This window comes from Schistocerca nitens, chromosome 5 (assembly GCF_023898315.1).
Source record: "Schistocerca nitens isolate TAMUIC-IGC-003100 chromosome 5, iqSchNite1.1, whole genome shotgun sequence".
Classification (NCBI taxonomy): Eukaryota; Metazoa; Arthropoda; class Insecta; order Orthoptera; family Acrididae; genus Schistocerca; species Schistocerca nitens.
The window spans coordinates 757,544,969-757,571,014 of record NC_064618.1 but is presented as its reverse complement, the minus strand read 5'-3'; the positions used below and the strand labels follow the sequence as shown (position 1 = coordinate 757,571,014).

Here is a 26,046-nt window from a genome sequence, read left to right as displayed (position 1 = left end):
TCCCGTTACTCTCTTCGACGAGCAGTCATCCAACAAAAGGAATAGAAAGTAACAAATCAAGTTGACCTGGAAGGAATTTTTTTCGTCTGGTCACAAATCTTGAAAAAAATCTGGCCATACAGAGGTCAATTTTTCATTACATCCGTATTCGGAAGAGGTTGATATCGCGTTAATACGAACGCAAAGGGAGAGAGGTGACAGAAGCAAAGGGAATTGTAAATTCTGCCGGTCCGTAGACTTATAGGAGCACTCTCTGAGGAAGCGACATTGCGACTCAGCACTGCGGGCAGGGAACTTCGTCATGTCGAAGCTCTCAGAAGCAGGTAAGGCTGTAAGTTCTGAAGGAGTAGTGTACGAGAAACTGCGCAGTGTATGTAGTTGCGTAGACGCAACTGCTATCAGAATATGATTTCAACTAAATTAAATGCCGAGAGAAAAATGCCTTGCAAGAAAAGTGAACGGCCCCGTAAGCCAAATGAATCCGAAGGACATGATTGTAGCAGCATTTCAAGTACTGAAAGCAGTGCACAATTATCTTTAAGAATACTGTTTTAAAAATAAATGAATTGTGGTTTTACTATTTAAGAAAAAGAAAAATAATATCGTAGTTCTAAGACGTTTGCTAAACATAATGTGATGATCACTCATAAAACGGGGACAAAGTTTACAATGGAATCCCGAAACCCAGCAACGAATGAAATCGATGTGCAACTGTGGATCAGCTGCTGTAAGTAAACACCAACAGTTAGTAGTGAATATTTCTTCAAGTAAATAGTGCGGTGTCGCACAGTATGCAAGATTAACCGACCCTTCAGAAATCAGAGAGACGTATGTAACCAGCTGATTGAAAACAAACGTAATCTAATTTTTATTTGATTATACTAAGACTGTCGAACCGATAAACAACCATAGAATCAGATCTTCCATTCCTTGGTTTTTAAATAGCCGTATTAAAATATGTAACTTTTTAAATAACTTTTATAGCTGTTGGACCAACCAAAATTTTTGTTTTGCAATCGTAAGGCTCATATTTAAGTTACTTATTTGTTGTATTTGTTGGCTTCTTTAGCAGTAATTGTGCTCATGTTAGGTAAAAAACATACAATCCACTCTACGGTCACCCGCACTTGGCAAAATGTTCTGTGCCCAGAGAGAAGTGACGTGGTCGGAACTACGAATTTCAGAAAAGCACTGTACATAAGCGCTCATCACCTACCATAGTGCACTTCATCTCTCAAGTGGAAGTCGATGCAGAACACTCTACCACCATTCAGAGTAACGTGTAGCGTACTGAAATCTGGACGGATGTATTGTCCATTATTATGCGTTATTTAATTGCTGAGATAGACGATGTTACTTGAGTAAAATTTGTGAGTAGTATTGCAAGTGAGTATCTGCTGAGATTCTACCCAAACAAATCCTTCATTTACTAAAAAGTGTTAAGAAATCGAAGTGTTTCAGGTGTAAAATGGTTCTTCTATTAGTGTACAACTTCATGCAACTACAACAACATCATCATATTCGTTTGCACAGCGGCGTGGTTGTTCTTATGTCAGACAGACTGCATAAGAACGCTGCTCTGACATGCCATTTTCAGTTCGCTAGTGACTTCTTGAGCTAGGTTATTTGTGCAGCTCTGCCCAGGATTCGCACATACGGCGCAGTGGTCTGCACCAATAACCCTGCTCCCAGGTACGGTGTGGACAGCGACCCGTTCATCTTCACCTGTGATTTTCCAGAGTACAAACGAACGTGGTCAGGACCTGTTACGTGGATCAACTTGTACATCTTAAAACATATCGCTTCTGTGACGACAGTGACTGATCGTCAGAGAAGTAATTATCCTTTTCCGATGTCAGTATGGAGAGTAATTTTGGGCGTGCCTTAATTGCAGACAATGCCTAAGTTTAGAAGGGCGCGTGCCTTAGCGGGACCTCTGGAAGACTTTCTGAACTCCATAACGGCTAGAAAAGTCCCTTTGTCAGTAACGTGTCTCATTTGAAAGGTCTCCAAATCCGAACATAGTAAGGGATTCGGCAGTACTTTCACTGAATGAGTATTCAAAGAGCTTCAACTGACACCATGGGAAGATTTCTGGTTGTTAATTTGCCAAATGTGGCTATTAATGTGAAGCCGGCATAACCTGTGAGTATGCTCATGGATTTTAAATAAGCTGTCCGATCTACTGCTACGGCGCTGATAGCTTCAAAATCCTGAATGTTCAATAAAGTACGAGACTGGCTCTGAATCGGGAAAGAAGAATTGGAGGTTAAATGCATTTTGGTAGAGTTCCGTCTGTAAGTGGTTCAGATGTGTCAAATCTGTGACTTTTTAATCGTGTCTCGTGGGTTAAAACTATACTTGGAGGCGTACTATTAACTGTTCCAGTTGTACGGAGTGACAGTTACTGAACTATATGACATAAAATCGTCTTAACTTCTGAACGGCTTGCGTTAGGAGGTTCAAACTGCACGATCGGCCTCAGGGCACGATGGGAATTAGTACTCCCGTATGGTTTGGTTTAGCGACGAAGCCCACTTTCATTTGGATGGGTTTGTCAGTAAGCAAAACTGGCGCATTTGGGGGACTAAAAATTCGTATTTCGCGATCGAGAAGTCTCTTCACCTTCAATGGGTGACTGGGACTAAGAATTCGCATTTCACTACCGAGCAGTCTCTTCACCCTCAATGGGTGACTGTGTGGGGTGCAGTGTCCAATCATGGAATAATCGATGCGATATTCCTTGATGGCACGGAGACTCCCGAATCGTACGTGAAGGTTTCGGAATCATTATACAAAGTGACCTTGATTTCGACAAGATGTAGTTCATGCAAGACGGAGCGCGACACCATCGAAGCAGGAGACTGATGTCTAGAAGGAGCACTTTGTGGACAGCGTTCTGGCTCTGGGGTACCCAGAGGACGCCATATTCTCCGGATCTGAACAGATGCGACTCCTTTTTGTGGGGCTATATTAAAGACAGGATGTACAGCAATAATCCCAAAACCACTGCCGGCCGCGATGGTCTAGCGGTTCTAGGCGCTCAGTCCAGAACCGCGCGACTGCTACGGTCGCAGGTTCGAATCCTGCCTCGGGCATGGATGTTTGTGATGTCCTTAGGTTAGTTAGGTTTAAGTAGTTCTAAGTTCTAGGGGACTGATGACCACAGATGTTAAGTCCCATAGTGCTCAGAGCCATTTGAACCATTTGAACCAAAACCATTGCTGAGCTGAAAACAGCCGTTCAACAGGTAATCGACAGTATCGATGTTCCGACACTTCAGCGGGTCATGCAGAATTTCGCCACATCATCGCCAATGATGGCCGGCGTATCGAACATGTCATAAAATAAATTTCAATATCTGTAGTGACATTTACATGTCGAATAAAGTGTGTGCACCCCACAGTTTGTAATTAATTTACGTTTTTTTGGTATAGTTCATTAATTGTCAACCTGTATAACACAGCAGAAATGCGGTCCAGCGGCAAGGATTAACACTAATTGCATTACCAATAGTGATGGCATAGTGAAATAGCATCACGTTACTCGATAAATCACACTAAGGAGAACCGGACTGTAACAATTTAAATGTGGGTATTTAGTGACCAAAACGTATCGTTTGGTTTCTTAAAGTTTTTCGTAGTACAAAAGGACCTTGTGATATTTGTTGTATTTGACGGGATTAGCTGGCAACTTGCATCCAACTTTTCCCAAGCGCCTGAATGGTAATAAAGTTCTGACCCAGGGGAAACGAAAATAAAATAGGGCTCAAATTCTCGAAATTCCCAAACATGCGCAACGGATAACTGACTAAACTGTCTATCTGTGGCCCTGAAGGTGTATCTGGCTGCACGTTAAATAAGACTGGAGAATATACTGAACATGCTGACTGTCGACTGGTAGTGATCACGAGTTATTTATTCAAACTAGTCCACTTTCTGGATAACAAAATGAAGGTAACGTGTAAAATGAAATTTATATAAAACTGTATGACAGTAATTTTTTGTGCTTTATTTCTACACTGAATCTTAAAGTCGTTTAAATAGTCGTCATACTACATTTCTATTATTTCTGATTTTTTTCTGTAATCGTACTAGCGCTCCTATGACTGCCTATATGCTTCTCTATATTCAGTTTTTCCACTATTATTTCCCTACTCTCAGCAACGTGTTCGATTCCTGTCACGGAAAAAGTCTCTTCGATTTTTAGAAAGTTCAATTTGTTTAAACCAGTTTTACTAATATCTTTGTGACCTGTTGCTGTTAGTCCCATTACAACACCAGAATAAACTAAAACTACTCCTAGCACTGCTTCAACTATTACTGCGACCGCAACTATTGTTACTATAATAATAATAGAACAGCATATTACTACTACCAGCAATTTAATTGTACTACATAAACTACTTTTATTACAACTTATATTACAATACTGATTTCATTCTCATGCTATACTTGGACTTCGGTTACGTTTGACGGTCTTCTGACTGGTTTGATACGACCCGCCACGAATTGCTCTTCCGTATCAACTTCTTTATCACAGACCAGCACTTGGAACCAAATACCTCAGTTATTTGCTAGCTGTATTCCAATCTCTGTCTTCCTCTACAATTTTTACTCTCTACGTTAACTTCGATGGAAGTTATTCCGTGATTTCTTAACAGATGTCCTACCATCATGTCCCTTCTTGTCAGTGTTTTCCGTATATTCCTTTCCTCTCCGATTCTCCAGAGAAGCTCCTCATTCCTTATCAGTCCACCTAATTTGCAACATTCTTCTGTAACACCACATTTCGAATGCTTTGATTCTCATCTTTTAAGTTTTCCCACAATCCATATTTCACTACCATACGATTCTGTGCTCCAAAAGTACAGTCTCAGAAATTTCTTTCTCAAATTAAGGCCTATGTTTGACGATAGTAGACTTCTCTTCAACAGGAATACCATTGTTGCCAAACCTAGTCTGCTTTTGATGTCCTCCTTGCTCCGTCCGTCATGGGTTATATTCATTAACTTCATCTGTGTAGACTAAACACCAATCCTGATGCCGTTCTCATTTCTGCCACTTCTCATTACTTTCGTCTTTCTTCTATGTACTCTCAAACCATATTCTGTATTCATTAGACCGTTCATTCCATTCAGAAGATCGTGTAATTCTTCTTCACTTTCACTGAGTACAGCAATGTCATCAGCGAATCTTATCATTGATAAATTTTCACCATGAATTTTAATTCCATTCTTAACCTTTTTTTTAATCCCGTAATTGCTCTTTCGATGTACAAATTGAACAGTGGGGAAGAAAGACTATACAACTCTGTTACACTATTTTTAATCCGAGCACTTCATTCATGGTCTTTGTCTTATCGTTCCCTCTTCGCTCTTGCATATATTGAATATTCGCGTCTTTCCCTATAGCTTACCCCTATTTTTATCAGAATTTTGAACATCTTGCAACGTTTTACATTATCGAGCTCTTTCTCCAGGTCGACAAATCCTATGAAGGTGTCTTAATTTTTCTTTATTCTTGCTTCCATTATTAAATGCAACGTCAGAACCGTCTCTCTGGTGTCTTTACCTTCCCTAAAGCCAAATGTTGCCATCTAATGTATCTCCGATTTTCTCTCCCAGTCTTATATATATTATACTTGTCAGTAACATGGGTGCATGAACTGTTAAGCTGATTGTATTATAATTCTCGCATTTGTCGGCTCCTGCAGTCTTCGGAATTGTGTGAATGATATTTTTCCAGACTCATACATTCTACACACCAAAGTGAATGGTCGTTTTGTTGCCACTACCCCAATGACTTTAGAAATTCTGATGGAATGTTATGGAACTATTCTGCTTTATTCGATCTTAATTGCTGCAAACCTTTTTAGAATTCTTATTCAAATGCTTAATCCCCTACCTCTTATGTATCGATTCCTCTTTCTTCTTCTGTCACATCATCAGACAAGTCTCTCCCTTCACAGATGTCTGCAGTACACTCTTTCCACATATCCGTTCTCTTCTCTGCAGTTAGTTGTGGAATATCCATAGCACGCTTGTTACCAACGTTGCTTTTAAGTTGACCGAAGTTTGTTTCGACTTTACTTTATGCTGAGACAGTGCTTTCGACAGTCATTTCTGTTTCGTTTTTTTCAGATTTATGATGCAGCCATTTCGCCTTAGCTTCCCTTCACTTGCTGTTTATTTCATTCCTTAGTGAATTGTATTTCTGTATTCCAGAATGTCCATGAACGTTATTGTACTTCCTTCTTTAGTCGATCAGCTGATGTATTTCTTCTATTATGTATGGTTTGTTCGCACCTACCCTCCTTGTATCATTGCTATTTTTTCAAGTATACGTAATTGCTCATTTTAGAGAATATTTATTTTTCTTCAACTGTACTTCCTATTGAGCCATTCCTTATCGCGGTATCAATTGCCTCAGAGAACTTCAAGCGTAGCTCTTCCTTTCTTAGTTCCTTAGCACTTCCTTATCCCCCTTCTTTGCACACTGATTCTTCCTGACTAGTCTCTTACACTTCAACCTCCTCTTCATCACTACTAAATTGTAATCTGAGTCTGTATCTGCTCCTGAGTGAGCCTTACAATCCAGTATGTGATTTCGGAATCTCTGCCAAACCGTGATGTAATCTAACGCAGAGCTCCACGTATATCCCGGTCTTTTCCAAGTATACCTCTTCCTCTTGTGATTCTTGAAGGATTATTCGCTATTACTAGGTGAAATTTATTGCAGAACTCACTCTTTCTCCTCTCTCGTTCCTAGTATGAATACCATATTCTACAGTGACCCCCCTTCTACTTTTTCCCCTACAACAACATTTCATCATATTATATCATACTATTAGTTTTTCGCCTCCCTTTCCGCCTGAGCTACCGGTTGAATATCCTCATATACTTCCTTTGTCTCTTCATCTTCGACGTCCGACATTGGCAGGTTTACCTGACCTGACGTTGTCAGTGTTGGTTTACTGTCAGTTCTGATGAGATCACTGAACTGTACACAGGAACTTACTCTCTGCCTTATCTTCCTACTCATAATAAATCCTACTCTTCTTACATCATATCCAGACTCATTAATGTGACAACCACTTATATTTTACGTGAACGTGCAATTTCCCGTCACAGATACAGCTGGCAGCACTAGTAGTGGAGTTTATATACGTTGGTCAGCCAGAACATTGTGACCACAATCCCAATAGCCGGTAAGCCCACCTTTGGCACGGATAACAGCAGCAACAGGTCGTGACATGGAGCAATGAGGCCTTTGCAGGTCACTGGGGGAAGTTGGCACCACATCAGCATACAAAAGTCACGTGATTTCCGTAAATTCCGGGGAGGGGATGGATGAGATCTGACGCCACGTCCAATCACATCCCATATATGTTCGATCCGTTTCTGATCTGGTGAGTGGGCGGGCCAGCACTGGAAGTACCCACTGTGTTCTTCGAACCACTTCATCACAATCCTAGCCTTGCGACATGGAGCATTATCTTGTTGAAAAATGCCACTGCCATCTGGAGACAGAGACGTAATGAAGGGGTGGACGTTGTCTGCTACCAGTGTACGCTACTTCTTGAGAATCATGGTGCCTTGCACAAGCTCCAATGGACTTATGGATGCCCACGTGAGTGTCCCCAGACCACAATGGAGCCGCCGCCAGTTTGTCTCCGCCCCGCTGTAAAGGTCTCTTCCCCTGGAAGATGACGGATTCGAGTCTTCCCATCAGAATGATGAAGAAGGTATCGGGGTTCATCATATCATGCGGCGCTCTGCCACTGCGCCAAAGTCCAATGCCGACGTTCACGTGCCCATTTCATTGGTAGTTGTCGATGTCGTGGTTCACATGCATGGGTCGTCAGCTGTGGAGGCTGGTCGGTAGGAGCGTTCGGTGCACTGTGTTTTCAGACTCAACTGTACTCTGTCCAGCATTAAAGTCTGAGGTTAGTTCCGCCACAGTTCGTCGCCTGTCCTGTTTTACCAATCTGCCCAGCCAATGACGTACGACATCTGTAATGAGGGGTGGCCACCGAAACTGACGACGTCTGGACTTGGTTTCGCCACGTTTTGAAGATGTACACCGCAGCACTCCTCGAAACCCGAAAAGTCGTTTCTGAAATGCTCGAGCCGAACATCCGGGCAATCAAAGTCGGCCTTTCGTCAAGATGAGACAGATTGTGCGGCTTTCCCACTCTATATACGGACAATACGCTCACTGATACTGCATGCACCGTGCGTGTGTCTGACTAGCAGTCGTTCCTCGCCAGGTGACGCTGCTATCGCCTGGACCGGTATATATCGCTAGTAGGTCTGTGGTCGTAATTTTCAGGCTGATCAGTGCAAAGTGTGTCTGAGAGAAACGGGAAACATTGCAGTCGTTGTCGTAATGCGAAAACGGAGCGATTCATCTGATGTCCAAAAGTGACAAAATGGCTCTGAGCACTATGGGACTTAACATCTGAGGTCATCAGTCCCCTAGAACTTAGAACTGCTTAAACCTAACTAACCTAAGGACATCATACATATCCACGCCCGAGGCAGGATTCGAACCTGCGACCGTAGCGGTCGCGCGGTTCCACACTGAAGCGCCTAGAACTACTCGGCCATTCCGGCCGGCCAAAAGTGAGACGATCGGCTTTCGGGCCAAGGGTGAGGCATTTCCGAAATGGCTAAATCTGTGAATAATTCGCGTAGCATGCATTGAAAAATGGCTCTATCCAAAATGGCCGCCGAGGCAGTTGTGGTGCACCACAGGCCATAGATGACAGGTGTAAACGACGGCTGCGGAGATGTTAATGGGCGAATAGAGGTGCAGCTGTTGAGCAACTGACGGCCCAGATGAACGAAGGGGGTAACAATAGTCTCTCGTCAACGATCGTTCAACGAACTTAGCTGTGTATGGGCCTCTGCAGCAGGCGCCTGGTTCATTCACCCATACTGACTGCTGTTCATGGGCGACGAAGGCCGGACTTTGCACGCCAGTACCGCAACTGGAGTTCACTGAGTGCAGACCGGTGACATTTTCAGATTCACTTCTTAAGCTCCACCGGACGGATGGCCGTTGGTGAGTACGGCGTGAAATGGCTCAAAACAATCTCACTGCAACCATAAGGGAGCGTCCTGCTATGGGGAATGTTTTGGTGGCATTACCTGGGTGATCTCGTCATTCTGGAAGGGACAGATGATCAACAAAAGTGTTTACTATCCATAGGGACTATGTACACTCCTGGATGCAGTTTGTTTTTCCTCGGCACGATGATATCTACCATCAGGATAATTCAACTTGTCATACAGTTCGCAGTGTACGTGATGGGGTTTGAACAGCACCAGGATGAGTTTACACTACTGCCCTGACCATCAAACTCTGCGGATCTAAGCCCAGTCGAGAATCTGTTAGGTTGGGCACTGAGCACTATGGGACTTAACATCTATGGTCATCAGTCCCTTAGAACTACTTAAACCTAACTAACCTAAGGACATCACACACATCCATGCCCGAGGCAGGATTCCAACCTGCGACCGTAGCAGTCGCGCGGCTCCGGACTGAGCGCCTAGAACCGCTAGACCACCGCGGCCGGCGAGAATCTGTGGAACGACTTCGATCGGGATATTCGCGCCATGGACCCTCAACCGGAAACCTAGCGCAGCTGGCCACGGCACTGAAATGGGCATGGCTCTACATCCCTCTTGGTACCTCACTGACTCTCTTCCTGAACGTCCAGCACTGCTGTAAGTAGGCTGTTTAGGTTTTCATATTGGTAACGCCACGCAACGCTCTGTATGAAAATCACTGGCTGTGCTGTGTGCAGTCTGTGGCTGGTTGGCATTGTTGAAATATTCGGTATTGTAGTGTTGGGCAGTTGGATGTGAACAGCGCGAAGCGTTGCGCAGTTGGAGGTGAGCCGTCAGCAGTGGTGGATGTGGGGAGTGAGATGGCGGAGTTTTGAGAGCGCCAGAAAGAGTAAATTTGTATGACTGGATGTCATGAACGATTTTTGAACACTATTAAGGTAAATACATTGTTTGTTCTCTATTAAAATCTTTCATTTGCTAAGTGTGTTTATCAGTAGTTAGTGCCTTCAGTAGTTAGAATCTTTCATTTAGCTGGCCGTATTGGCGCTCGCTGTATTGCAGTAGTTCAAGTAACGAAGATTTTTGTGAGGTAAGTGATTCATGAAAGGTATAGGTTATTGTTAGTCAGGGCCATTCTTTTGTAGAGATTATTGAAAGTCAGATTGCTTTGCCCTAAAAATATTGCGTGTCAGTTTAGTGTTGATCAGAATAAGTAAAGAGAGAAATGTCTGAGTAAGTTCAGTTCTGCTCACTTGTTTGAAAATCAAATAACGTAAGAGGTTTATCACCACAGTCATTCATAAATTTTTCTAAGGGGACGTTTCACTACAAAATATGGTTATTCAGGATTTTGACAGGTGTAGTTTGTACAACTTGTTACATAAAATTAATTTATCTTTTGTGGATGACACGTTATGTTTCTTTTGTGTCGCACATCACAACTCCCAACTCCTCGCATGCTAACGTTCTCAAGAATACTAACATTGGATGAATCAACATCTCGTTTCTGAAAGGGTGTTAGGATATATTTTGTTAAAACTGCAGCAAAACCTGTCTCAGAATCTCACAAAAAGCTGAACGTATTGGTGCCGGCCGTTGTGGCCGAGCGGTTCTAGACGCTTCAGTCCGGTACCGCGCTGCTGCTACGGTGGCAGGTTCGAATCCTGCCTCGGGCATGGATGTGTGTGATGTCCTTAGGTTACTTAGGTTTAAGTAGTTCTAAGTCTAGGGGACTGATGACCTCAGATGTTAAGTCCCATAGTGCTCAGAGCCATTTGAACCATTTGTACATATTGGGACTGACCTCATAGGGGAAGTTCACTGTCTAAACTATCTGTAAACGCCTTACGAGCCATAACGATATTTCAGTGATTGCCGGTAAGTTACGTACCTCGTGCTCCTACTAGGTGACACTGACAATCAATTGTCAGTGGCTTACCTTCAAACATTCCTTATCGACGTGGTGGTAAGAAGACTACTTGCGGTCGATGATGGTGAAGAAACACCTTGTCCAATTGTTCGACAATGTTTTACGACTTTATATCAGCCTGAAATTCAAAGTGTGTCTTTTACAATGTATGTATGTAAGTAATGTGTTGGTAAAAGTTTAGTGGTAGTATCTTTTCTGTTTGCCAGCGCGGCTTCGAACAGAATTTGGGGTACAGCTGCGGCTTCTCCGCGCGGCTGGTGCCTGGACACCAGGGAGTGGCGGTGTGGTGCAGGCGGTTTACGGATGCTACTGTGCGTTCATCGTGGTTTCGCTGGTGGTGTTCGTGGTTACCCAGGTCTCCGCCATTCTGCACTTCTGGGGCGATATCATCAGCATCACCAACAGCGTCTGTGTCACCTTCGTCTACATCCTGGCTATCTTCAAACTGGTGATCCTCCTCAAGATGCGTCGCTTAACAGACGAACTCGTCGAGAATCTCGACAGATGTATGGAGGTTAGTCACTACTGGTTGTCAACTGTGTGGCGCTGCCTGCTGCTCCATCACACGGGTGTTTCTTAGCAGCTGCTTTCCGTTTGTTGCTATTTAATAAGTTTCTGCTAGCGAAAATAGTTAGCATTATGTATAGAACCAGAAGCGTCCCCATTACAATAGTTTTTGGACGATACTGATCCAGAAGCGCATAGCAGCCACTGAGATATGTTTACTCATGTCTTGAATCGCGTATCTGCAGTAGAGTGCAAAATGAAACGTTTAATTAAAGGATCAGTGTTTTATGAAATATTTTTTAAAATTTGGTACCATGTTGGAACTTCAGCGACAATCGCTTTATATAAGAAACAATATTAACAAATAGAAATTTCTTTTAATTCAATTGGTAGTGATAGGTTTTGGTTTCTGTAACCACCATCTGACCAAAATTAACCTACCCAAATCTAATAAAGAGCTGGTTCTCAGAGCTGTGCGCACTGCCAGTTGTGCAATAGTTAATATCACAAATAATTTGGAATAAATTTAGCTTCTCTCAGTATTTGGTTGTGTATCTCTCTGTCTGCCATCGTTTATACTGGTGTACTTTTGTTGCTGTTTATCATTGTAATCTGTCCGCCCCTGGTAGCTGAGTGGACGCAGGCACGGTAACTCAGCGTGTTCGGTCAGAGGGTAAGCTGCCCTCTGTAATAAAAAAAACTGAGTTAATGGATCAACGACGAACTGAAACGGGTGTCTTGCGACGTCCGCCCCGAGCAGATACAACGAACGGAAACGAACAAAATAACATTAAAAAAATAAGTGGTCAGCGCGACAGAATGTCAATCCTAAGGGCCCGGATTCGGTTCCCGGCTGGGTCGGAAATTTTCTCCGGTCAGGGTCTGGGTGTGGTGTTGTCCTAAACATCAACATTTCTTCCCCCTCGACGCGCAAGTCCGAAGTCGCGTCAGATCAAAAGACTTGCACCCGGTGAACGGTCCTAGTCACACGACATTTACATTTATCTCTAATCTTAGTTAAATTTTCGCAATGCAATTTAGGCATAAGGACGAAATCAGTGGAGTGTAATTACACTAGTTTACAAATTTAAACATTTTTCCTGAATTAGGTTTGTAAAAGAGTGTATTTACCTAATTTTGGGGTGCTGAATACACTGGTAAAATCAGTTTTTCTCTATGTCACATTTCCTACATACACAGCAGAATAAAAAAATGGTAATAGCGAAAATTGACACAATTAAGTCAAACAAAAATACACATTCAGAACGTTTGAAATAAATATTATTTTGTATGTGTATATGGGCATGATGCCAATTAAAGGTCGAAATTAGTTCAGGAGATATTTTCATCCTTAAGGTCTTTGGTTTTTGGAAAATGCGACGACGGAACTCTTCTTTTGTTTGTCGTTTCATAACTATCCCTAACAGGAACCCAGCATTAGTCACCCATCATCGAAGCGTTCCAATGGCCTTGGTAACGGTGTTCCATTGTAAGAATGTTGGTGAAAGCGTTCACCACACTCATCCCTCACGCCTCCCAAATTTTCCGGGAAGAAATCAAGGTGAGAATGTTAAAAGTGATTTTTAAGCGAAATTCTACACCATGTTCTTAGAGCTGTCCGACAGATCATTCGCAATGTTAACATAGTTTTTGCCTTTTCTGTTACCAAAAAAGCCCTTCACAATTGCTTTAAAAGAAGACCAAGCAGCTAATTGGATATCCGTGATTTTGGCATCAAAGGTTGTATCTTTCAGCAATTTTCTTATTTGTGGTCCAACAAATATACCCTCTTTCAGCTTTGCCTCACTTAATTTGGGAAACTTTTCTTTTAAGTGATTAAAGGCCTCACCTTCTTTATCCAGAGCTTTTACAAAGTTCTTGATAGTGCCCAACATGATATGAAGGAGAGGCAAAATGATTTTATCAGGCTCAACCTATGGGGTATTGTTCACATTTACATTTCCAGGAATATATGACTTCCTTGACTCTATAGTGCTTCTTGGTGTCACGGCTGTCCAAAGGCACAAAAAGCAGCAGTATTTCATGAATCCAGCCTGTAAACCTGTAAGGAGTGCAATAACTTTTAAATCACATCAAAGCTGCCATTCATGATCCTTATATTTGATTGCCTCTAGCAGAAAAGCCATGGTTTCATAAGTTTCTTTCATATCTACTGTGTAAGCCAAAGGTTCCGATGGGAATGCATTGTAATTATGTGACGGCCGAGGTCGCCGAGCGGTTCCAGGCGCTACAGTCTGGAACCGCGCGACCGCTATGGTCGCAGGTTCGAATCCTGCCTCGGGCATGGATGTGTGTGATGTCCTTAGGTTAGTTAGGTTAAGTAGTTCTAAGTTCTAGGGGAGTGATGACCTCAGAAGTTAAGTCCCATAGTGCTCAGAGCCATTTTTTGTCATTATGTAGTAGCACCGCTTTCAAGCTGGTTTTACTGGAGTCAATAAATAGTCACCACTCCTGTGGATTATGTTGCACGCCTAGCTGCATCATCATACCATTGACATCTCTACATACACACATTGAATTCTGCATATCAAAATATTGAACGAAGGAAACACCTCTTGATCTGAAACAGGAAATTTTTGTCCCTGAAGCTAGAAGGTTCCATTGTTGCAGTCTCGACCCCAAGAATTCAACTTGCTATTTCGAAAGTTTTAGATCGCGAACCAAATCGTTCAGTTCCTTTTTATTAAAGAGCTGAGGCGAAGTGTCATGACATTGAGGGCAGTACTCTTCTACATGTTCAATAACGTCTGATTCACTTGACATGGTGTCTGTTTCCGTGGCTTTCAAGTTACAGACAGCAACAGGCAACCCCTCATCATGGGGCACAAGCAAATGCACTGAAGATACATTTGGATACTTTATTTTATGTCTAGTTTTGCTTGAATGTCCCGAAATATTTGTGAGACAGAAGTTGTTGTTGTTGTGGTCTTCAGTCCTGAGACTGGTTTGATGCAGCTCTCCATGCTACTCTATCCTGTACAAGCTTCTTCATCTCCCAGTACCTACTGCAACCTACATCCTTCTGTGTCTGTTTGGTGTATTCATCTCTTGGTCTCCCTCTATGATTTTTACCCTCCACGCTGCCCTCCAATACCAAATTGGTGATCCCTTGATGCCTCAGAACATGTCCTACCAACCGATCCCTTCTTCTAGTCAAGTTGTGCCACAAACTCCTCTTCTCCCCAATTCTATTCAATACCTCCTCATTAGTTATGTGATCTACCCATCTAATCATCAGCATTCTTCTGTAGCACCACATTTCGAAAGCTTCTATTCTCTTCTTGTCCAAACTATTTGTGTTGTTGTTGTTGTGGTCTTCAGTCCTGAGACTGGTTTGATGCAGCTCTCCATGCTACTCTATCCTGTGCAAGCTTCTTCATCTCCCAGTACCTACTGCAACCTACATCCTTCTGAATCTGCTTAGTGTATTGATCTCTTGGTCTCCCTCTACGATTTTTACCCTCCACGCTGCCCTCCAATGCTAAATTTGTGATCCCTTGATGCCTCAAAACATGTCCTACCAACCGATCCCTTCTTTTAGTCAAGTTGTGCCACAAACTTCTCTTCTCCCCAATCCTATTCAATACCTCCTCATTAGTTACGTGATCTACCCACCTTATCTTCAGCATTCTTCTGTAGCACCACATTTCGAAAGCTTCTATTCTCTTCTTGTCCAAACTAGTTATCGTCCATGTCTCACTTCCATACATGGCTACACTCCATACAAATACTTTCAGAAACGACTTCCTGACACCTAAATCTATACTCGATGTTAACAAATTTCTCTTCTTGAGAAACGCTTTCCTTGCCATTGCCAGTCTACATTTTATATCCTCTCTACTTCGACCATCATCGGTTATTTTACTCCCTAAATAGCAAAACTCCTTTACTACTTTAAGTGTCTCATTTCCTAATCTAATTCCCTCAGCATCACCCGACTTAATTTGACTACATTCCATTATCCTCGTTTTGCTTTTGTTGATGTTCATCTTATATCCTCCTTTCAAGACATTGTCCATTCCGTTCAACTGCTCTTCCAAGTCCTTTGCTGTCTCTGACAGAATTACAATGTCATCGGCGAACCTCAAAGTTTTTACTTCTTCTCCATGAATTTTAATACCTACTCCGAACTTTTCTTTTGTTTCCTTTACTGCTTGCTCAATATACAGATTGAATAACATCGGGGAGAGGCTACAACCCTGTCTCACTCCTTTCCCAATCACTGCTTCCCTTTCATGCCCCTCGACTCTTATAACTGCCATCTGGTTTCTGTACAAATTGTAAATAGCCTTTCGCTCCCTGTATTTTACCCCTACCACCTTCAGAATTTGAAAGAGAGTATTCCAGTCAACATTGTCAAAAGCTTTCTCTAAGTCTACAAATGCTAGAAACGTAGGTTTGCCTTTTCTTAATCTTTCTTCCAAGATAAGTCGTAAGGTCAGTATTGCCTCACGTGTTCCAACATTTCTACGGAATCCAAACTGATCTTCCCCGAGGTCGGCTTCTACCTGTTCTTCCATTCGTCTGTAAAGAATTCGCGTAAGTATTTTGCAGCTGTGACTTATTAAACTGATAGTTCGGTAATTTTCACATCTGTCAACACCTGCTTTCTTTGGGATTGGAATTATTATATTCTTCTTGAAGTCTGAGGGTATTTCACCTGTCTCATACATCGTGCTCACTAGATGGTAGAGTTTTGTCATGACTGGCTCTCCCGAGGCCATCAGTAGTTCTAGTGGAATGTTGTCTACTCCCGGGGCCTTGTTTCGACTCAGGTCTTTCAGTGCTCTGTCAAACTCTTCACGCAGTATCTTATCTCCCATTCCGTCTTCATCTACATCCTCTTCCATTTCCATAATATTGTCCTCGAGTACATCTCCCTTGTATAAACCCTCTATATACTCCTTCCACCTTTCTGCCTTCCCTTCTTTGCTTAGAACTGGGTTTCCATCTGAGCTCTTGATATTCATACAAGTGGTTCTCTTCTCTCCAAAGGTCTCTTTAATTTTCCTGTAGGCAGTATCTATCTTACCCCTAGTGAGACAAGCCTCTACATCCTTACATTTGTCCTCTAGCCATCCCTGCTTAGCCATTTTGCACTTCCTGTCGATTTCATTTTTGAGACGTTTGTATTCCTTTTTGCCTGCTTCATTTACTGCATTTTTATATTTTCTCCTTTCATCAATTAAATTCAATATTTCTTCTGTTACCCAAGGATTTCTATTAGCCCTCGTCTTTTTACCTACTTGATCATCTGCTGCCTTCACCACTTCATCCCTCAGAGCTACCCATTCTTCTTCTACTGTATTTCTTTCCCCCATTCCTGTCAATTGTCCCCTTATGCTCTCCCTGAAACTCTCTACAACCTCTGGTTCTTTTAGTTTATCCAGGTCCCATCTCCTTAAATTACCACATTTTTGCAGTTTCTTCAGTTTCAATCTGCAGTTCATAACCAATAGATTGTGGTCAGAATCCACATCTGCCCCAGGAAATGTCTTACAATTTAAAACCTGGTTCCTAAATCTCTGTCTTACCATTATATAATCTATCTGAAACCTGTCAGTATCTCCTGGCTTCTTCCATGTATACAGCCTCCTTTCATGATTCTTGAACCAAGTGTTAGCTATGATTAAGTTATGCTCTGTGCAAAATTCTACAAGGCGGCTTCCTCTTTCATTCCTTCCCCCCAATCCATATTCACCTACTATGTTTCCTTCTCTCCCTTTTCCTACTGACGAATTCCAGTCACCCATGACTATTAAATTTTCGTCTCCTTTCACTACCTGAATAATTTCTTTTATCTCGTCATACATTTCATCTATTTCTTCATCATCTGCAGAGCTAGTTGGCATATAAACTTGTACTACTGTAGTAGGCATGGGCTTTGTGTCTATCTTGGCCACAATAATGCGTTCACTATGCTGTTTGTAGTAGCTAACCCGCACTCCTATTTTTTTATTCATTATTAAACCTACTCCTGCATTACCCCTATTTGATTTTGTATTTATAACCCTGTAATCACCTGACCAAAAGTCTTGTTCCTCCTGCCACCGAACTTCACTAATTCCCACTATATCTAACTTTAACCTATCCATTTCCCTTTTCAAATTTTCTAACCTACCTGCCCGATTAAGTGATCTGACATTCCACGCTCCGATCCGTAGAACGCCAGTTTTCTTTCTCCTGATAACGACGTCCTCTTGAGTAGTCCCCGCCCGGAGATCCGAATGGGGGACTATTTTACCTCCGGAATATTTTACCCAAGAGGACGCCATCATCATTTAATCATACAGTAGAGCTGCATGTCCTCGGGAAAAATTACGGCTGTAGTTTCCCCTTGCTTTCAGCCGTTCGCAGTACCAGCACAGCAAGGCCGTTTTGGTTAATGTTACAAGACCAGATCAGTCAATCATCCAGACTGTTGCCCCTGCAACTACTGAAAAGGCTGCTGCCCCTCTTCAGGAACCACATGTTTGTCTGGCCTCTCAACAGATACCCCTCCGTTGTGGTTGCACCTACGGTACGGCCATCTGTATCGCTGAGGCACGCAAGCCTCCCCACCAACGGCAAGGTCCATGGTTCATGGGGGGGCCAAACTATTTATCGTCCATATTTCACTTCCATACATGGCTACACTCCATACAAATACTTTCAGAAACGACTTCCTGACACTTAAATCTATACTCGATGTTAACAAATTTCTCTTCTTCAGAAATGCTTTCCTTGCCATTGCCAGTCTACATTTTATATCCTTACTTCGACCATCATCAGTTATTTTGCTCCCCAAATAGTAAAACTCCTTTACTACTTTAAGTGTCTCATTTCCTAATCTAATTCCCTCAGCATCACCCGACTTAATTCGACTACATTCCATTATCCACGTTTTGCTTTTGTTGATGTTCATCTTATACCCTTCTTTCAAGACACTGTCCTTTCCGTTCAGCTGCTCTTCCAAGTCCTTTGCTGTCTCTGACAGAATTACAATGTCATCGGCGAACCTCAAAGTTGTTATTTCTTCTCCATGGATTTTAATACCTACTCCGAATTTTTCTTTTGTTTCCTTCACTGCTTGCTCAATATAGAGATTGAATAACATTGGGGAGAGGCACTACCTTCCCAACCACTGCTTGCTTTTCATGCCCCTCGACCCTTATAACTGCCATCCGGCTTATGTACAAATTCTAAATAGCTTTTCGCTCCCTGTATTTTACCCCTGCCACCTTCAGAATTTGAAAGAGAGTATTCCAGTCAACATTGTCAAAAGCTTTCTCTAAGTCTACAAATGCTAGAAACGTAGGTTGGCCTTTCCTTAATCTAGCTTCTAAGATAAGTCGTAGGGTCAGTATTGCCTCACGTGTTCCAATATTTCTACGGAATCCAAACTGATCTTCCCCGAGGTCGGCTTCTACTAGTTTTTCCATTCGTTTGTAAAGAATTCGCGTTAGTATTTTGCAGCCGTGACTTATTACACTGATCGTTCGGTAATTTTCACATCTGTCAACACCTGCTTTCTTTGGGATTGGAATTACTGTATTCTTCTTGACGTCTGAGGGTATTTCGCCTGTCTCATACATCTTGCTCACCAGATGGTAGAGTGTTGTCAGGACTGGCTCTCCCAAGGCTGTCAGTAGTTCTAATGGAATGTTGTCTACTCCCGGGGCTTTGTTTCGACTCAGGTCTTTCATTGCTCTGTCACACTCTTCACGCAGTATCATATCTCCCATTTCATCTTCATCTACATACTCTTCCATTTCCATAATATTGTCCTCAAGTACATCGCCCATATATAGACCCTCTATATACTCCTTCCACCTTTCTGATTTCCCTTCTTTGCTTAGAACTGGGTTTCCATCTGAGCTCTTGATATTCATACAAGTGGTTCTCTTTTCTTCAAAGGTCTCTTTAATTTTCCTGTAGGCAATATCTATCTTACCCCTAGTGAGACAAGCCTCTAAATCCTTACATTTGTCCTCCAGCCATCCCTGCTTAGCCATTTTGCACTTCCTGTCGATCTAATTTTTGAGACGTTTGTATTCCTTTTTGCCTGCTTCATTTACTGCATTTTTATATTTTCTCCTTTCATCAATTAAATTCAGTATTTCTTCTGTTCCCCAAGGATTTCTACTAGCCCTTGTCTTTTTACCTACTTGATCCTCTGCTGCCTTCACTACTTCATCCCTCATTCTTCTTCTACTGCATTTCTTTCCCCATTACTGTCAATTGTTCCCTTATGCTCTCCCTGAAACTCTGTACAACCTCTGGTTCTTTCAGTTTATCCAGGTCCCATCTCCTTAAATTACCACCTTTTTGTAGTTTTTTCAGTTTTAATCTACAGTTCATAACCAACAGATTGTTGTCAGAGTCCACATCTGCACCTGGAAATGTCTTACAAGTTAAAACCAGGTTCCTAAATCTCTATCTTACCATTATATAACCTATCTGAAACCTGTCAGTATCTCCAGGTTTCTTCCATGTTTACAGCCTTCTTTCATGATTCTTGAACCAACTATTAGCTATGATTAAGTTATGCTCTGTGCAAAATTCTACCAGACGGCTTCCTCTTTCATTTCTTAGCCCCAATCCATATTCACCTACTACGTTTCCTTCTCTCCCTTTTCCTACTGACGAATTCCAGTCACCCATGACTATTAAATTTTCGTCTACCTTAACTATCTGAATAATTTGTTTTATTTCATAATACATTTCTTCGTCATCTGCAGAGCTAGTCGGCATATAAACTTGTACTACTGTCGTAGGCATGGGCTTCGTATCTATCTTAGCCACAATAATGCGTTCACTATGCTGTTTGTAGTAGCTTACCCGCATTCCTATTTTCCTATTCATTATTAAACCTACTCCTGCATTGCCCCTATTTGAGCTGGTGTTTATAACCCTGTAGTCACCTGACCAGAAGTCTTGTTCCTCCTGCCACCGAACTTCACTAATTCCCACTATATCCAGCTTTAACCTATCCATTTCCCTTTTTAAATTTTCTAACCTACCTGCCCGATTAAGGGATCTGACATTCCACGCTCCGATCCGTAGAACGCCAGTTTTCTTTCTCCTGATAACGACATCCTCATGAGTAGTCCCCGCCCGGAGATCCGAATGGGGGACTATATTACCTCCGGAATATTTTACCCAAGAGGACGCCATCATCATTTAACCATACAGTAAAGCTGCATGCCCTCGGGAAAAATTACGGCTGTATTTCCCCTTGCTTTCAGCCTTTCGCAGTACCAGCACAGCAAGGCCGTTTTGGTTAGTGTTACAAGGCCAGATCAGTCAATCATCCAGACTGTTACCCCTGCAACTACTGAAAAGGCTGCTGCCCCTCTTCAGGAACCACACGTTTGTCTGGCCTCTCAACAGATACCCCTCCGTTGTGGTTGCACCTACGGTACGGCTATCTGTATCGCCGAGACACACAAGCCTCCCCACCAACGGCAAGGTCCATGGTTTTGGAGGGAGGCAGATGTAACAGTCTGAATAATGGTCATTAGGCTCACACCACACCATCGGAACAGCGATGGCATGGGTCAGCGTTTTCTGTTCAATCACTAGGTTAAGGTTGTAGTACAGGTTATGCAGGAAATATGAGGTGCAAAATTTTTATCTTGAACACCAACAGGACAATCAAAATACAGTTTCTATGCCTTCTTAACCAAATCAGTGATTGGTTTTCTTTGGGCTTTTGGAGTGAAATCCCACACACATAACACAAGTTGTCCGGGTGGTTTAGACAGCAACGAGATTTACTAATTGCCGTTTTTCTTAGTGTAAGTTTTAAACACAAAACGTTTGCACTATCTTTCACAGGAAACACTCACTGACGATCTCTTTCACACCACTGGATTACCATACCAACCATTTACTGACGATTTGTAGATCTTCTAGCTCTCCTCTGCAAATCAAAAATAAACAATTAAACATCAAAACAGAAGAACAGCTAAAAGCGAAATACTAAATACGAAAAATAAAAACAATTGAAACGTCAAAAATGGCACATTTTGAGAGGTATGTTTGGATTCTACACACCAAAGTACATACTTGTTGATGTATCACATTCCAGATGCAAAATGTCTATTGACTAGTGTTATTATAGTTGGTTCTCTCTCACTCTGTTTGTGTGTGTGTGTGATATATATATATATATATATATATATATATATATATATATATATATATATATATATATATATATATGTGTGTGTGTGTGTGTGTGTGTGTGAAACGTCCCCTTTTATCAATTTTACTAGACTGTGCTTAACCGGATGCACAATATTTTTTGCGCAACGCAATCTGACTTTCAAGATTCCCTACAAAAGAATGGCCCTGACTAACATTAAACTATACCCTTCCCAAATCACTTACCTCACAAAAATCTTCGCTGGTCAAGCTACTGCAATACAGCGAGCGCCACTACTGCCAGCTAAATAAAAGATACAAACTATGGAAGGCACTAACTACTGATAGGGATAGTTAGCAAATGAAAGATATTAATAGAGAACAAACAATGTATTTACCTTGATATCATCATATATATAGCAGTTCATGACAAATTACAAAACTCCGCCATCTCTCTCCCCACATCCACCACTGCTGGCGGCTCACCTCCAACTGCGCAACACTACGCGCTGTTCGCAGCCAGCTGCCTAACACTACAATGGCGAGTATTACAACAATGCAAAGCAACCACAGACTGCACACGGCACAGCCAGTGATTTTCATACTGAGGTGGCGTTACCAATAAAAAAACCTAAACAGCCTACTTACATAGCCCCCATGCTACCCACAAAAAATTTTACAAAATTTCTTTGGGCATTGGCCAATACATATTTGTTAAAATTTTTTTTCACAATTACAATAACAAAGAAATCAAATGCACACACTTATTGATACAATGTTGGTCAAAAGCTCAAATTGTCTCACAGTCCATAAAGACAGTCCTGATCGTTCATGACGATAAAATAGCAGTGTTTTTCTCAAAGTCTGAGCAGTAAAAGAAAATACACACGGAAGTAGTGGATTTCCATGCAGTCTTGATGAAGTAGCGTTGTCCTTCCAACGGAAAGACAGTGCTGACTCTTGACATGCTGACAGGTAATGGGCCACAACAGAGCAAACCCACCACAGAGTCAGTCGAAGTTTTGAAGAGTATTGGTGGGTAGGTCATCACAGAGCAGACCCACTGTAGTCCTGGTAGAGATTACGGTATTGGTGGGCCACCAGAGGCGCAGACCCACTGCAGTCCTTGTAGAAATAATGGTACTGATGGATCATCAAAGATGTAGACCCACTGTAGTCCTTGTAGAGATTATGGTACTGGTGAGTCAGCAACGACGTAGACCCACTGTAGTCCTCGTAGAGACGGCCAGCAGCCATCCGTTGTGACTGTGCAGGTGCACAATCACAATTGAAGTGTCTTGCGGATAATATAGCGAGTCCATAACCACCACTTGTGCACTCACAAAGTTTTTGGAATTGTCCTTAGAACCAGCAATGCTGTTATCCAGTCCCTTGCTGAATTATTAACACACATACAAACACTAACAGTCCCTACTTCTCACATATTGTCCATATACTATGACCAACAGAAACGTGTGCAGTGAAATGTAACTTACAAGTTAATAATATGATGAACTGGTGTCAATTACAATTTTATAACATAAGAATACAATTACAAAGGTACAAAATACATCATTAAAGAACATAACAATACAGATAACATTTGTAGTACAGGCTTTACAAAAGAATCAAAATAACATATACAACAGTGTTACAGGAATTATGACATAAGTAGATACATAAAAGATCAGAATAAATTATGAAACGTCCCCTTTTATCAATTTTACTAGACTGTGCTTAACCTGACGCACAATATTTTTAGTGCAACGCAATCTGACTTTCAAGATTCCCTACAAAAGAATGGCCCTGACTAACATTAAACTATACCCTTCCCAAATCACTTACCTCACAAAAATCTTCGCTGCTCAAGCTACTGCAATACAGCGAGTGCCACTACTGCCAGCTAAATAAAAGATACAAACTATGGAAGGCACTAACTACTGATAGGGATAGTTAGCAAATGAAAGATATTAATAGAGAACAAACAATGTATTTACCTTGATATCATCATATATATAGCAGTTCATGACAAATTACAAAACTCCGCCATCTCTCTCCCCACATCCACCACTGCTGGCGGCTCACCTCCAACTGCGCAACGCTACGCGCTGTTCGCAGCCAGCTGCCTAACACTACAATGGCGAGTATTACAACAATGCAAAGCAGCCACAGACTGCACACGGCACAGCCAGTGATTTTCATACTGAGGTGGCGTTACCAATAAAAAAACCTAAACAGCCTACTTACAAGTGGTCGTGCTGGTGTGAAGGAGCGCTTCCGTCTTCGTTCATGTTACCTCTTCTGTTGATGTTGAGTGGTAGTCCTAGTATAGTGGATAACGATTCGCTGCAGAAGACAGTAATCACTTAGTAGTTCTCATTGATTGACTTTTGTGGAATACGGCTTATGACTATTTTTCGAAAGAAAACGTTATCCGTTTTAGGGTATAAAATATTTCCTTTATTTGCTGTTATTGGCCAGTTACGACTGTGACGTCATTATCATGTACATACATAGTATTTCCATGCGGCATTCCGTAGCAGGCACAGAGACACTATTAAAGTTCAGCTACCCACAAAGGTCCAGTGTGGGCTGGAATTGTCATATGGTAGCGAAACTCGTTAGATATTCTAATGAGATAAAGCGGAACCGACTTACGTAAAAAAACCGACTTACGTAAAAAAAGTGCCATTTTTGACCGCCAAGTGCAAATATGTCTCTGTGAATGCAAGAAAGAGGTATAGAAATGTCTTCATATGTAACGTATTAGGAAAGGGACGTGGACAGAAAAGGTCAAACAAGTGATTTTATTATTAGCCACAGCTTACACAGTTTGTTCGATATGAGCACCGGAGACATCTACGAAATGTTGTACAACGCCAGATTTGCACCTGCTGAACAAAGCAGGAACAATTTCTTTCTAGCGTAAAAAAGTTCCGCATTAACGCATTAGCATATCTACCAAGTTTCGCTGCAATGCGATAATTAGAGCCCAAATTGGACCTCCGCGTCATTCCATAATTACAATCCACACTGGACCTCAGTCAGTAGCTGCACTTTAGTTATAAACACCAGGTATATGATTGATAATGGCTTCACAGTGGGAATTTGCCAATAGCAGCAGATAAAGGAAACATTTTGCAGGCTACAACGTTTTCTTTCGGAAAACATCGAGACAGTGAGCACATATACAAATAAGATTGTTTATGTCTGTTTCGCCCTATCAGCCTAAAACCAAAAGTGAAGACGGTCCAACGCAAATAAACACAGTGAATAAAACGTAATTCGTTATTTCTGCCCACGTAATAGTGCACTCATTTTGTTTCATTACGATCCTGTTTCCCGTCTTAGGACAATGAACTCCTATTCGGGAAGACGGCGGTTCAAATTGCGATTTATATCACCATCTGACCAACGAGGTTGTTCGCTTTAGGTGAATTCTGGGATAGTTCGTTTGAAACGGACACCGTCGATGTCCTTCCTCGTTGATCTCTGTCCCTCTTGACGTCGTCACTGAGAAACGATGAACCGTAACCATTCTTCTTCACTTCTTTCCTGTGGCTCTGTTCTGTCCAGTTTATAATTAACTGGCTTGTAGTCCCATGCATACAAACGTTCTGTCCTATTCATTGTAGTAGAGTGGTTTTTTTTGTATTCAAACAGATGCCATTCTTGTTTAAGATATTCGTAATTGGTCTATTGATTACTCTTAATTCTAATCCTTTAGTCCACTATCGATGTTTGTAGTCTTATATTGTATCTAAAATCTCCTAAATATTTAAACTCTTCGCTGTATTTTGAATATTTACATTAGTTTCTCCGCTCAGGAGCAGCTGATTAGGGTATGTTCCTAGTAGCATCTCACGTCAAGGCATGTACTCCACACTGTACAACAAAGGCGTTAGAGAGGCACCCTGATACATACCTCTCAACCGCCGCCCGCAATTCAACGTCATTGGCTGGAGCTCGGTCGTACTTTGACATGAGGTGACTTTATAGTCCAGGCAACAAAGAAAAATCAGCGTAAAAATCGTGTATAGGGGTTAACGGCATGAGCAAACAAACATTTTTTGTGTGAGTGGGTGGGTGGGAACGCGTTTAAAGTTCACTTTTTATATTTTTCCTGACTAACTCGAAAATCGAAGCTGCTAGAAAAGATTTTGCAGTATACAATTAAACCACACTAAATTTCGTACGGAGAACCTCATATTAATTTCTTCTTAAGCAGTAATACTGTATTTTCCGCGTTGCAGGGAACGAAAAATGAGAGATTATTAAAAATTGTGTTTTAATGTTATGATATTAATGTTAACTGTTAACTAAAATGGCTTAAGAATAAATATTAAACCTCTGTACCACATCTAAGTGCGGTACAGCCGTATTA

At 41.8% G+C, this 26,046-nt stretch overlaps 1 protein-coding gene across 1 annotated transcript in view; it reads left to right on the top strand.

Moving 5' to 3' along the window:
* Window positions 1–301: 301 nt before the first annotated feature.
* The window catches only part of LOC126260704 (uncharacterized), a 46,795-nt gene continuing 21,050 nt past the window's right edge, over window positions 302–26,046 (top strand). Inside the window, exons 1-2 of the mRNA XM_049958039.1 lie at window positions 302–323; window positions 11,213–11,520. Coding sequence (XP_049813996.1) covers window positions 302–323; window positions 11,213–11,520 — 330 coding nt within the window. The remainder of the gene's footprint in view (window positions 324–11,212; window positions 11,521–26,046) is intronic.